The sequence below is a fragment of the Zingiber officinale genome, chromosome 4A (genome assembly GCF_018446385.1).
Source record: "Zingiber officinale cultivar Zhangliang chromosome 4A, Zo_v1.1, whole genome shotgun sequence".
Lineage (NCBI taxonomy): Eukaryota > Viridiplantae > Streptophyta > Magnoliopsida > Zingiberales > Zingiberaceae > Zingiber > Zingiber officinale.
Window position 1 is genome coordinate 94930585 of NC_055992.1, and position 11755 is coordinate 94942339.

At 35.6% G+C, this 11755-nt stretch overlaps 1 protein-coding gene across 1 annotated transcript; it reads right to left on the bottom strand.

Annotated features, from left to right (window-relative positions):
* Positions 1 to 10892: 10892 nt before the first annotated feature.
* Positions 10893 to 11486, bottom strand: LOC121972510 (pentatricopeptide repeat-containing protein At2g29760, chloroplastic-like). The gene is made up of 2 exons (XM_042524170.1): positions 11236 to 11486; positions 10893 to 11151 (listed from the first exon to the last, which is right to left on the bottom strand). The coding sequence occupies exons 1-2, from the start codon at positions 11484 to 11486 to the stop codon at positions 10893 to 10895; spliced, it is 510 nt and encodes a 169-aa protein (XP_042380104.1).
* Positions 11487 to 11755: the final 269 nt, after the last annotated feature.

Below are 11755 nucleotides of genomic sequence, written 5' to 3' on the forward strand. Positions count from 1 at the left end.
AAAGGTTTGATATCTTTCCTTATTTGTAGTTAAAAGGAAGATTTTAATTTTTGATAAAACTTTTCTTTTTTGTAACCATTCTCATAATTTAAAAGAGAGTTTTAAAATTAAATCTTTCCTTTTATAGTTTCTACAAAAGATTAAGAAAAGATTTGATATCTTTCCTTATTTGTAGATTAAAAGGAAGATTTTAATTTTAGAGAAAATTTTCCTTTTTGTAAATCATCCACATGTTTTAATAGAGAGATTTTAATTTATAAACGTTTCCTTTTATGACCAACCATGAAGGGAATTTTCAAAAGAAAAATTTTTATTTAAAATTTTTGGAAACAAATTAGAAAGTTTTAATTTTGTGTTTAAAACTTTCCTTGTTTGGAGGGATTAAGGTGGTGGGTCATATATAGTTTGAAAGAGAAATTTTATTAAACTTTCCTTTCATTGGCAATAAGAATAAGGAAGTTTTAATAAAACTTTCCTTATTTGCCAAGACCAAGGAATATAAAAGAGAGGGTAGAGGTGCTTCATATCATAACAATCCATCTTCTATTCCTCTCTTCCTTGGTTGGTGGTCGGCCCCTCTCTTCCTCTCCATCTCCTATTCTTCTTCCTTGGTCGGCAACATCTTCATCTCAAGGGTTTTGGTTGGTGGCCGGATTTTGTTAGAGGAAGAAGGAGAGATAGGAGGCTTTGTTTCTAGCATCCCTTGGAGCTTGGTGGTGGTGGCCGAACCTCATCTTCTCTTAGAGTTCTTGTGGTGGTCGAAACTTGCTTAGAGAAGAAGGAAGCTTGGGTGGTTCTCGTCTCGGTAGATCGTCGCCCACACGATGTCCGAGATAAGAAGAGGAATACGATAGAAAATCAAGAGGTTGGTGCTTACAAAGAAAGGTATAACTAGTAATTCTATTCCATATCATACTAGTTTTCTTTGTATAGATTTTGAAATACCAAACACAAGAGGCATATGATTCTAGGTTTCAAATTTGTGATTCGAGTTTGTGTTCTTTTATTTAATTTTTTTTTTTTGATCTTGTGATTCGATTGTTCCTTTTGGTTAAACCTAGGGTTACTATAAGGAAATTAAATATTAAATTTCGTTGAAAGGCTTTGTCTAGGAAGTGGTGGATGCTCTCATACCCAAGAAGGCCTAGTGCCTCACCATGTTTAACCTGGAAGCCAATCGTTGAAATTAATATTTAATTGAATTTGTAACATGGGTGGATTTGGATCAATAATGTTAAATATCATTTGCGATCTAAGTCTAAACCTCTAAGAACAGATAAGTTAAATTTGGAATCAATAATGTTAAGTTCCGTTTGCGATTCCTAATTTAATTTCTAAGGAACACAATAGGTTGTTAGGAATGGTTCAGGACTTATACAAAATTTTTTGTACATGGGAACTGGTACGATATTCCGAGTATCAACCAACAATTGGTATCAGAGCTAGGGTTTGCCTCTGTGTGTTTGGTTTTCAATTTAATTATGCACATGTCATACATAATTTAGGCAGGATAATAGTAGGATGTGCTAACTCTATGGTTGTAGGCTCCAACTATTATGACTTATAGATATTGTGTGTGATTGGACCCTTGGACATGTCAAGGGCATTTTTGTGTGTGCATGATTGTATGTATTAAATACAGAAAGAGCTGTATTAGTTTTAGGATTTTATATTTTTGTTTCGATCTAGATTACATGTACATTCCTTTGTGGAATATAGGATCGATATATGTAAAATTCTATTTTTGTCACAGATCGTATCCTTGCAAGGCGTGGTACTTTTTGAGGACCAGAGACACAGCAGGAAAAGAAGCAAGACAGATGCGGCGACTAGACCCGATTGCGGTGGCTAAAGATGGCAGCAACTAGGGTTGCCAGCACACGGAGGACAGTGATGGAAAAGGCCATAATAGTTGGAAAATTATTTTTCCATATTTGTTGCTTTATTTCCTGTGATGTATGCTTGCATGGCTAAAATTCCTCACCTTAAATAACTAAGTGGGAGAGGGATTAGTAAATAAATTCTACAGTCTCCATTACTAGTTTGTAAGTGATGGGACAAACTTGCGTGTTGGCTCTGAGTGCCTCCCTCCCCATCGGATGAGTTTGTTTGCAGATCACTAGATCAAACTTCATTTATGGATGATTATAGGAAATTAGTTAGGAGCATGTGATCTTCTCCATCTGAAGGGGCACAATCCTATTTAATGGACTAAGTATCAAGTAATAGTATATACTTAGGCATATTTAATAGTATCCTCCCCATCGGAGTCACTGCTATTATTTATACGACTGAAGGACCAACTATTAATTTTATTTGTCATAAAGTTAGGTTGACAAGAATAAAATTAATGGATAAAACCTCCTCTTACGAATGTTTGATTTTGTATACGTCCACACTATCGTGGCATGCAAAATTCACGGTGTTTGAGGTGTTGGTAAATTTAAATAATATTATTTGAGGAATCAATATTATTCTAAATTTAGAGTCTTGACCAAAACTTACTTTGTGATTCTTAGAATGACTTTCAACCCACTGGCTATTATACTTACTGGTCCCAACTACATAGATTGGAAAAGAAACTTGGACATTATCCTAACTGCTGAAGGTTATAAGTTTGTACTGTTAGAGGTCTGCCCTAATGTGCCTAATAGAGATTCTAATGAAGAGGAGATTGAGTATCATAGGAAATGGGTCAAGGCAGATGAGATGGCGCGGAGTTACATTTGGATTTTATATCAAATGTCCTGCAACATCAGCATCAGACCATGCCTACTGGCCATGACATGATGTACAATCTCAAGAAACTCTTCGGACACTAGAATCGGGCTGACAGGTAAGACTGTATGATCTCTAGGTACTGGACTAAAAGAAGGAATGAAGAAGTCGAAAGGCAAGTGCTTCATTTGCAAGCAGTCTGGATATTTGTAGGCGGACTGTCTTCATAGGAAGAGAACAATATAAGTATAGTAGTTGGAACATGTTTAGTGGTGTTATCTACCGGTACCTGACGTGTAAATATGATAACCACTGATCATGTCTGCAAATCATTGCAGGGGTTCCAGGAAATCCGACAACTACACGAAGGAGAAATCACTGTTTATAAGGGCAATGATACAAAAGTAGCAACTGTTGCAGTGGGAGATGTTTATAGGAATAAAATATTGGTTTTAAGAAATTGTCTTTATGTACCAAGTTTTAGAAAGAACTTGATTTCAGTTTCTAAACAATACAAGGATGGATATTCTATCTATTTATGATAGCAAAGGTGTTATCAAGATAAATAGGGAAGTTATATGTTCTGGTACGTTCATTGACAATTTGTATATTCTAAATCCAATAACTCCCACGATGCAACAAATGAAGATTAATAACACATCTTCTAAATCTAATAAGAGAAAGGAACCTTCAGAAATGAACCAAACATATCTTTGGTATCTAAGGCTTGGTCATATTAACTTGAGTAGGATTCAAAGGCTTATAGCTTATGGACTCTTGGGTTCATTAGTGTTGGAAAACTTTCTAACTTGTGAATCTTCCTTGGAAGGTAAAATAACAAAGAGACCTTTTAAGGCCAAGGGGTATAGAGCCAAAGATGTGTTAGAACTGGTTCATTCTGATTTATGTGGTCCTATGTCTATCCAGGCAAGAGGTGATTTCGAATATTTTATATCTTTTATAGATGACTATTCGAGATATAGGTACATTTACTTGATGCACCGCAAGTCTGAATGCTTTGATAAGTTCAAAGAGTACAAGGCTGATGTGGAGAAACGTCATGGTAAAAGTATCAAGACACTACGGTCTGATCGTGGTGGTGAATACCTCTTTAGAGAGTTTAGGAATTACTTATCAGAGGCTGGGATTCAATTCCAATTGTCTGCACCTGGTACACCCCAACAGAATGGTGTGACATATCGAAGGAATAGGACTCTTATGGAAATGGTTAGATCGATGATGAGTTATTCAGAATTACCAAATTCATTTTGGGGATATGCTCTGGAAATAGCAGTGTACATTCTGAATATGATACCTTCTAAATCAGTACCCTTTACTCCCATAAAATTGTGGAAAGGGCGTAAGCCTAGTCTGAAACACATTCGGATTTGAGGTAGTCCAGCACATGTGCTGAAGGGAGACACTGACAAAGTTGGAATCACGTACAGAAGTTTGTCTGTTTGTGGGATATCCTAAAGGAACAAAAGGTGGTTTGTTTTATAATCCTAAAAATCAGAAGATCATTGTTAGCACCAATGCTCGATTTTTAGAGGAAGATTATGTAATGAACCATAAGCCCATGAGTGAAATTGTTCTAAAAGAAATGAGAGAGAACATGCCTATTTTAGTACCAACAGTGCAAGATGAAATATCACAAGAAACTGCAACACTTATCACAAATGATACACAACAACAGATAATGCCTCGTCGTAGTGGGAGGGTTGTAAGGCAACCTGAAAGATTCATGTTTTTGGGAGAGTCGTCGGACTTGATCCTAGGTAAACATGAACCTGATCCCCAAATATATGACGAAGCACTCCAAGATAAAGATGCAGTATCTTTGCAAAGATCAATGAATACATAATTAGAATATATGTATTCTAATAAAGTCTGGGAGCTTGTAGAATCACCAAATGGTGTAAAAGCCATTAGGTCTACAATAGAAAAAGAAGGACAGATGGGAAGGTCGGAACTTTCAAAGCAAGGCTTGTTGAAAAAGGGTATCGATTATGAGGAAACTTTTTCACCGGTAGTCATGCTTAAGTCTATCCAGATTCTTTTATCTATTGTTGCTCATATGGATTATGAGATTTGGCAAGTGGATGTCAAGACAGCTTTCTTTAAAGGAAGTCTTGAAGAAAGCATCCATATGAAGCAACCAGAGGGGTTCATTGTAAAGGGCAAAGAGCATCATGTATGTAAGCTCAATCGATCTATTTATGGACTGAAGCAAAGATTCAAGGTCTTGGAACATCCGGTTTAATAAAGTAATCCAGACCTATGGATTTATTCAGTGACCGGATGAGTCTTGTGTATACAAGAAGTGTGATGGAAACGTGGTAGTTTTTCTTATACTATACGTAGATGACATTTTTGATAGTTGAAAATAATATCAAAGTGTTGTTGGAAGTAAGGGTATGGTTGTCCAAGCAATTCGATATGAAGGACTTGAGAGAATGCGTACATATTATCGGGATTAAAGTAATAAGAGATCACAAGAAAAAATGTTGTGCTTATCCCAAGCTTCATATATCGATAATAATCCTTGCTTGTTATAACATGCAAGACTCCAAGAAAGATTTTCTACCCTTTAGGCATGGAGTATCTTTATCTAAAGAGATGTCTCCGAAGACATCAAAAGAAATAGAAGAGATAAAGGCAGTTCCTTATGCTTTAGCTATAGGAAACCTAATGTATGCTATGTACGAGACCTGATATCTGTTTTGTCGTGGGCATGATTAGCAGATATCAAAGTAATCCAGGACAAGGACATTGGACTGCCGTAAAGCATATAATATAGTACCTGAGAAGGACTAGAGATTATATGCTGGTATACCAAGCAGATGATCTACTCCCTGTGGGTTACACGGATTCTGACTTCAAATCAGATAAGGACAAATAGTAAGTCAACTTCGGGATTTTGTGTTTACTTTAGGAGATAAAGTCATAACAATGGAGGATTGTTAAGCATAGATGCTTTTTCAGACTCCACCATAAAAGCTGAGTATGTGGCAGTCTTTGAGGCAGCCATAGAAGCTGAATGGCTCAATAACTTCATGATGGACTTAGATGTGATTCCTGGTTTGCCCAAAATTATTGGTGCAGTAGCAAACTCAAAAGAACCACAAGCCCATAAGGCAAGTAAACACATAGAGCGCAAATACTACCCAATACGAGACATCGTATAACGAGGAGAAATTGTTGTCGCCTAGATTGCATCAGATGATAACCCGGAAAAACCTTTCACTAAGGCCCTTAAGGCAAAAGCTTTTAATGGGCATGTTAAGGGGTTGGGAATCAGATGTATGGCAGGGTATATGGCAGCATAGTCTTTTAGTATAAGTGGGAGATTGTTAGAGTGTATACTAAAAGCCTAACTTTTTGTAAAGAAATAAAGAATCACATTGGTCATATGTCTACATTTATATGCTAAGTGTAGTTGTTTAATTAATTTATATTGTAGATAACATGGTGTGTGGTGTCACACACAGAAGATCATGTTATCAATTCCTTATAAATTATAAACAGTAGCTCACGACTAAGATGGATAGGAACAAACTATTGGAATAGTCGTAGTGTAATTTGGTATTAGTTTATTTTGACTATAAAATTACACTAGTATACTCAGAGTATATTGAGCTGGATCATTTAAGTTAAGTTCTTTTTATACTGACTGCATAAAAGAAAAAGACCTTTGTTATTATGGAAGTGTGTGCTCTTAATCCTGATATAATAACAAGCACATATATCTAGTATTTATTTCTTTAACTTATCAAAGGATGTGATTTAGTTCAATAAATCAATAGGCCCGATAAGTTGAGAAATGATATTATTTATAGTGTGTGTTGTTGATTATAGAAGGAAACTGTGTCCTAGTAATCTAGATTGATGATGTCCCCAAGAAGAGCTCATAAGGATTGTCATGTAAACCCTGCAGGTGGACTTAGTCCGATATGACGATAAGGTTGAGTGGTACTACTCTTGGAGCTAGATATTAATTAAGTGAGTTGTCAGTAACTCATTTAATTAGTGGACATTCTATATCTTAAACATAGGGAGACTGACACACTCATGATAAGAAGGAGCTCAAAATATAATTTGGGATTGGTGCGGTAGTTCAATAATAATTCTTTAGTAGTATGAATTATTATTGATGAAATTAAGTTGGGTATTCGGGGCGAACACGGGAAGCTTAATTTCATCAAGAGACCAAAACCAATTCCTCCTCTCGGTCCCTATCATAGCCTCTTATTTATAAAGTATTGTACCCACCTTCTTAACCACCTTAAGGTGGTCAGCCAAGCCTAGCTTGGAGCCCAAGCTAGGGTTGGCCAAACCAAGGTGAGTTGGTTTCATTAGGTGGTCGGCCCTAGCTTGAACCAAAGCTTGGTGTGGTCGGCCACAATAAATTAAAAGTTTTTTTATTTTTTAAAATCTTTCTTATGTGGAAGTCATGGTTTTAAAAGAGAGTTTAAAATTTAAATCTTTCCTTATATAGTTTTCTACAAAAGATTAAGTAAAATGTTTGATATCTTTCCTTATTTGTAGTTAAAAGGAAGATTTTAATTTTTTGATAAAACTTTCCTTTTTGTAACCATCCTCATGATTTAAAAGAGAGTTTTAAAATTAAATATTTCCTTTTATAGTTTCTACAAAAGATTAAGAAAAGATTTGATGTCTTTCCTTATTTGTAGATTGAAAGGAAGATTTTAATTTTAGAGAAAACTTTCCTTTTTGTAAATCATCCACATGTTTTAATAGAGAGATTTTAATTTATAAAAGTTTCCTTTTATGACCAACCATGAAGGGAATTTTTAAAAGATAAATTTTTATTTAAAAATTTTCGGAAACAAATTAGGAAGTTTTAATTTTATGTTTAAAACTTTCCTTTTTTTGAGGGATTAAGGTGGTCGGCCATATATAGTTTGAAAAGGAAATTTTATTAAACTTTCCTTTCATTGGCAAAGAGAATAAGGAAGTTTTAATAAAAATTTCCTTATTTACTAAGACCAAGGAATATAAAAGAGAGGGTAGAGGTGTCTCACCTCATAATAATATCTCTTCTATTATTCCTCTCTTCCTTGGTTGGTAGTCGGCCCCTCTCTTCCTCTCCCTCTCCTATTCTTCTTCCTTGGCCGGCAGCATCTTCATCTCAAGGAGTTTGGTTGGTGGCCGGATCTTGCTAAAGGAAGAAGGAGAGATAGGAGGTCTTGTTTCTTAGCATCCCTTGGAGCTTGGTGGTGGCCGAACCTCATCTTCTCTTTGAGTTCTTGTGGTGGCCGAAACTTGCTTGGAGAAGAAGGAAGCTTGGGTGGTTCTCGTCTCGATAGATCATCACCCACACGACGTCCGAGATAAGAAGAGGAATACGATAGAAGATCAAGAGGTTGTTGCTTACAAAGAAAGGTATAACTAGTAATTATATTCCACATCATACTAGTTTTCTTTGTATAGATTTTGAAATACCAAACACAAGAGGCATATGATTCTAGGTTTTGAATTTGTGATTCGAGTTTGTGTTTTTTTTATTTTTTTTAATTTGTGATTCGATTGTTCTTTTTGGTTAAACCTAGGGTTACTATAAGGAAATTAAATATTAAATTTCGTTCAAAGGCTTTATCTAGGAAGTGGTAGATGCTCCCATGCCCAAGAAGGCCTAGTGCCTCGCCATGTTTAACCTGGAAGCCGATCTCTGAAATTAATATTTAATTGAATTTATAACATGGGTGGATTTGGATTAATAATGTTAAGTATCGTTTGCGATCCAAGTCTAAACCTCTAAGAATAGATAAGTTAAATTTGGAATCAATAATGTTAAGTTCCGTTTGTGATTCCTAATTTAATTTCTAAATAACACAGGACTTGTACAAAATTTTTATACATGGGAACCGGTACGATATTCCGAGTATCAACCAACAAAATCAACAAGAATAGTAAATCATCAAGATAGCCAATACCTTGTAGGCAACATAACATGGAGAACATTGGTTTGGTTAAGCAAACAAGCATTACATACTTGCCCATGACTAGTTCTGTAAGAAGTCTTTGGCATCTAGTATCCCACATTGTGTAAGAGTGGAAAACTAATGCAGCTAGCAGCATTTGTTGTCCAACACTGAGGAAAAAGATGTGTATGGCAAGCAACCAGGAGTAAAAAACTCATCATCACAATATGGTATCAATCATTGCTCAAATCTCTTTCCATATTGGTCAGTATATTAAAATTTACTTACAAGAAGTTAGAAGAAAGCATAAATAAACTATATAGGAAGATGTCATTAGAAGAAATACCACCTAATTATATGGTTTGACTATTCAAAGACAATCCTTTAACCGACACAATATACATTTCAATTGAATTATTGTATTATGGGAGTGAAGTAATAATCCTTTAACATGACATACATAATAGGTCTTTATAACAAATCTGTTAGCAGCAGCACATAAAAGCAATATAAGAATGAGAAGTAATACGAGAAGATGCAATTTATGAAGAAGAATACAAGAAGACACAATAGGGCTTTATAACAATGCAATTTATCTTTCATCTCAACTTAAACAAATTCTTAGTGCATAGCTCAAAATAGAAGTAATACAAGAAAAAATGAGAAGAACCACATAAAAGCAAATTTAGCAAGGAGACGCATGATAAGTAGTACACGGGACTTAAAATAAATAAATAAACAAACAAAAACTCCTTAGCTGGTGCTGCCTACCTGCTATCATTTTTTGGAGAAATATATGTTTGTTTACCCACAAAATCAGAAAAGTTTCCAAGGACCTAATTTAGGCTTCCAGATTTATTTAACAATCATTATGCATAGAAGTAACATCATTATCCAGCCTGCTTGAGTTTTTCCCTACCATCATCCATAGACTAGTGTGGTACAACAACAACAACAATTAATACAACAGAGGTGAAGCTTATAATTTGACTATTTCAAATTCATGACTTGAATGGTTCTCATATTTGTCGTATCAAAGCTGACTATTTGTGTGTAATTAATATACTTTACTAAATCAAAGATCTCCAATAAACACTGTTATAGAAGATAATTCGGTGAATGGAAAAAAAAATTAATTATAAAATCTAGTAATTTATACCTAGTAATGAATATAGTCTAGTACGCATTACGCCCATTCGGGTCGTACTTCATCAATTTCTTCGTTAGAGTAAATTGTTTTCATGAACTGTTAACAAAATTAGATTACATTAGTAAAAAAATCAGTAATCAAGAAGCAAAATCAAATAAAGAAAATTATTTGAGAAAATTGAGAATATGTTAAATATTACCATTGAGAAAAGTGAATCCTTCTTGTTGGTATCATTTCCTTCAATAATTCCTCTCATAAATGTCATCACATAAAATCCACATTATTTCACATCAGGTTGACGAGGACCCTATATTAACAAAAAATTATCAATGAACAATGCACATATAACTATTTTTTAATTAATCACAAGTAGACATATGTGTGTATATATAATATAGAAACCTTTACGACTTCCCACGTAGGCTTCTTTTTCCCTTTCCTTTCCTTATTCAAATTGAACAATTTCAAGCTCCTTCGTACAACAAGATTTGACATATGAGTAATAAATTAAATGCTTAATTAAAAAAAATACGTACTCACATATCCACTACATATTTTCAGTCCTCATGACAATTGCAATGATTAAGTGAATCGAACAAATAAATCACCTCCATATAAGGGTCGATGACAGTCAAAATCCAATGATATCTATGCACAAACCAAATAGTCAATGCATAAATTTCGTAAAATTTTTGAAAAAAACCTATTAAAAATAAAATTGTAATATTTATGAGAATCCCAAGATACACATCCTACTTTATGAAACACTCTTCGATGTGAGCATGTAAGATCTTGCCTTAGCTTAGTGTGCCTAAACTAGCACAAGCTGTGAGCAAGCTGACTACCATGAACTTATCAGGTTGCAAGCCAGATGCTCGTAACTTTAAAAATAACTACAATGCTTCCTTAAGTCTACCTCCATGTATGTATCCGGTGATCATTGAGTTAAATGAGATGATATCAGGAGCATTCATTTTCTCAAATAAGGATCGAGCTATGTCGATATCGCCAATCTTATAGTACCCATCGATGATGGCATTCCATGCTGGTGCAATCTTGTTGTTCATTGAGTCGAAGATCTAACGAGCGGACTTGATGCTTCCACCTTTTGCATACATATTGATTAGTGCAATAGCAAGATTGCTGCTCACACCAATTCTCTTGTCGATGACAATCTGATGAAGCCATTTGCCCAATTTTAGATCCTGCAAGTGTGTGCATGCCGATAGGACTGCAACCATTGCAATGGTATCTGGTTCGACATTCTCAAACATCAACTCTTTGAACACCCCAACGGCCTTTGAAGCGCTCCCATCTTTAGCATGGTCGGCTATCAAACTCGTCCAAGAAACCACATTTCTCATAGGCATTTCATTGAACAGCTTCCGAGCATCATCCACGAACCGAGATTTCACAAGTCACCCGATTATCGTCGTCCAGGATACAACATCTTTCATGTCGATCGATCTAAACACTATCACGGCATCGTCAATGCAGTCAAGTTGTACATACATATACACCAAAGAATTCACTACAAACATGTCGCAATCAAGAAAATGCTTGACAAGCAGAGCATGCACCATTTTCCCTTCCAAGGTTGAGCCTGCAAGGCTGCAGGACTTGAACATGAACTGAAATGTGTAGGCATCGAGCGTCATGCTCTTCTGACGCATTTTACGGAACAAATTGAGGGACTCTCAGGGGTAATGACGGGAAGAGCAAGCCCGAATGATGGTTTTCCACTGAAAGGTGGAGGGATCTAGAATTCAGGAGAAGAAGCTGAGAGCGTAGGAGTGCGGGGCGGAGGAGACTTCTGTGAGGCATTTCAGTAAACAAGTGGTGGACGGGGAGTGGGAGAGCGATCCGGCGATGAGTAGTTGGGCATGGAGCTGCGCAGCATGCTTCTGCCATGAAAGAACAAGAATCTACTCTAGATAAGAAC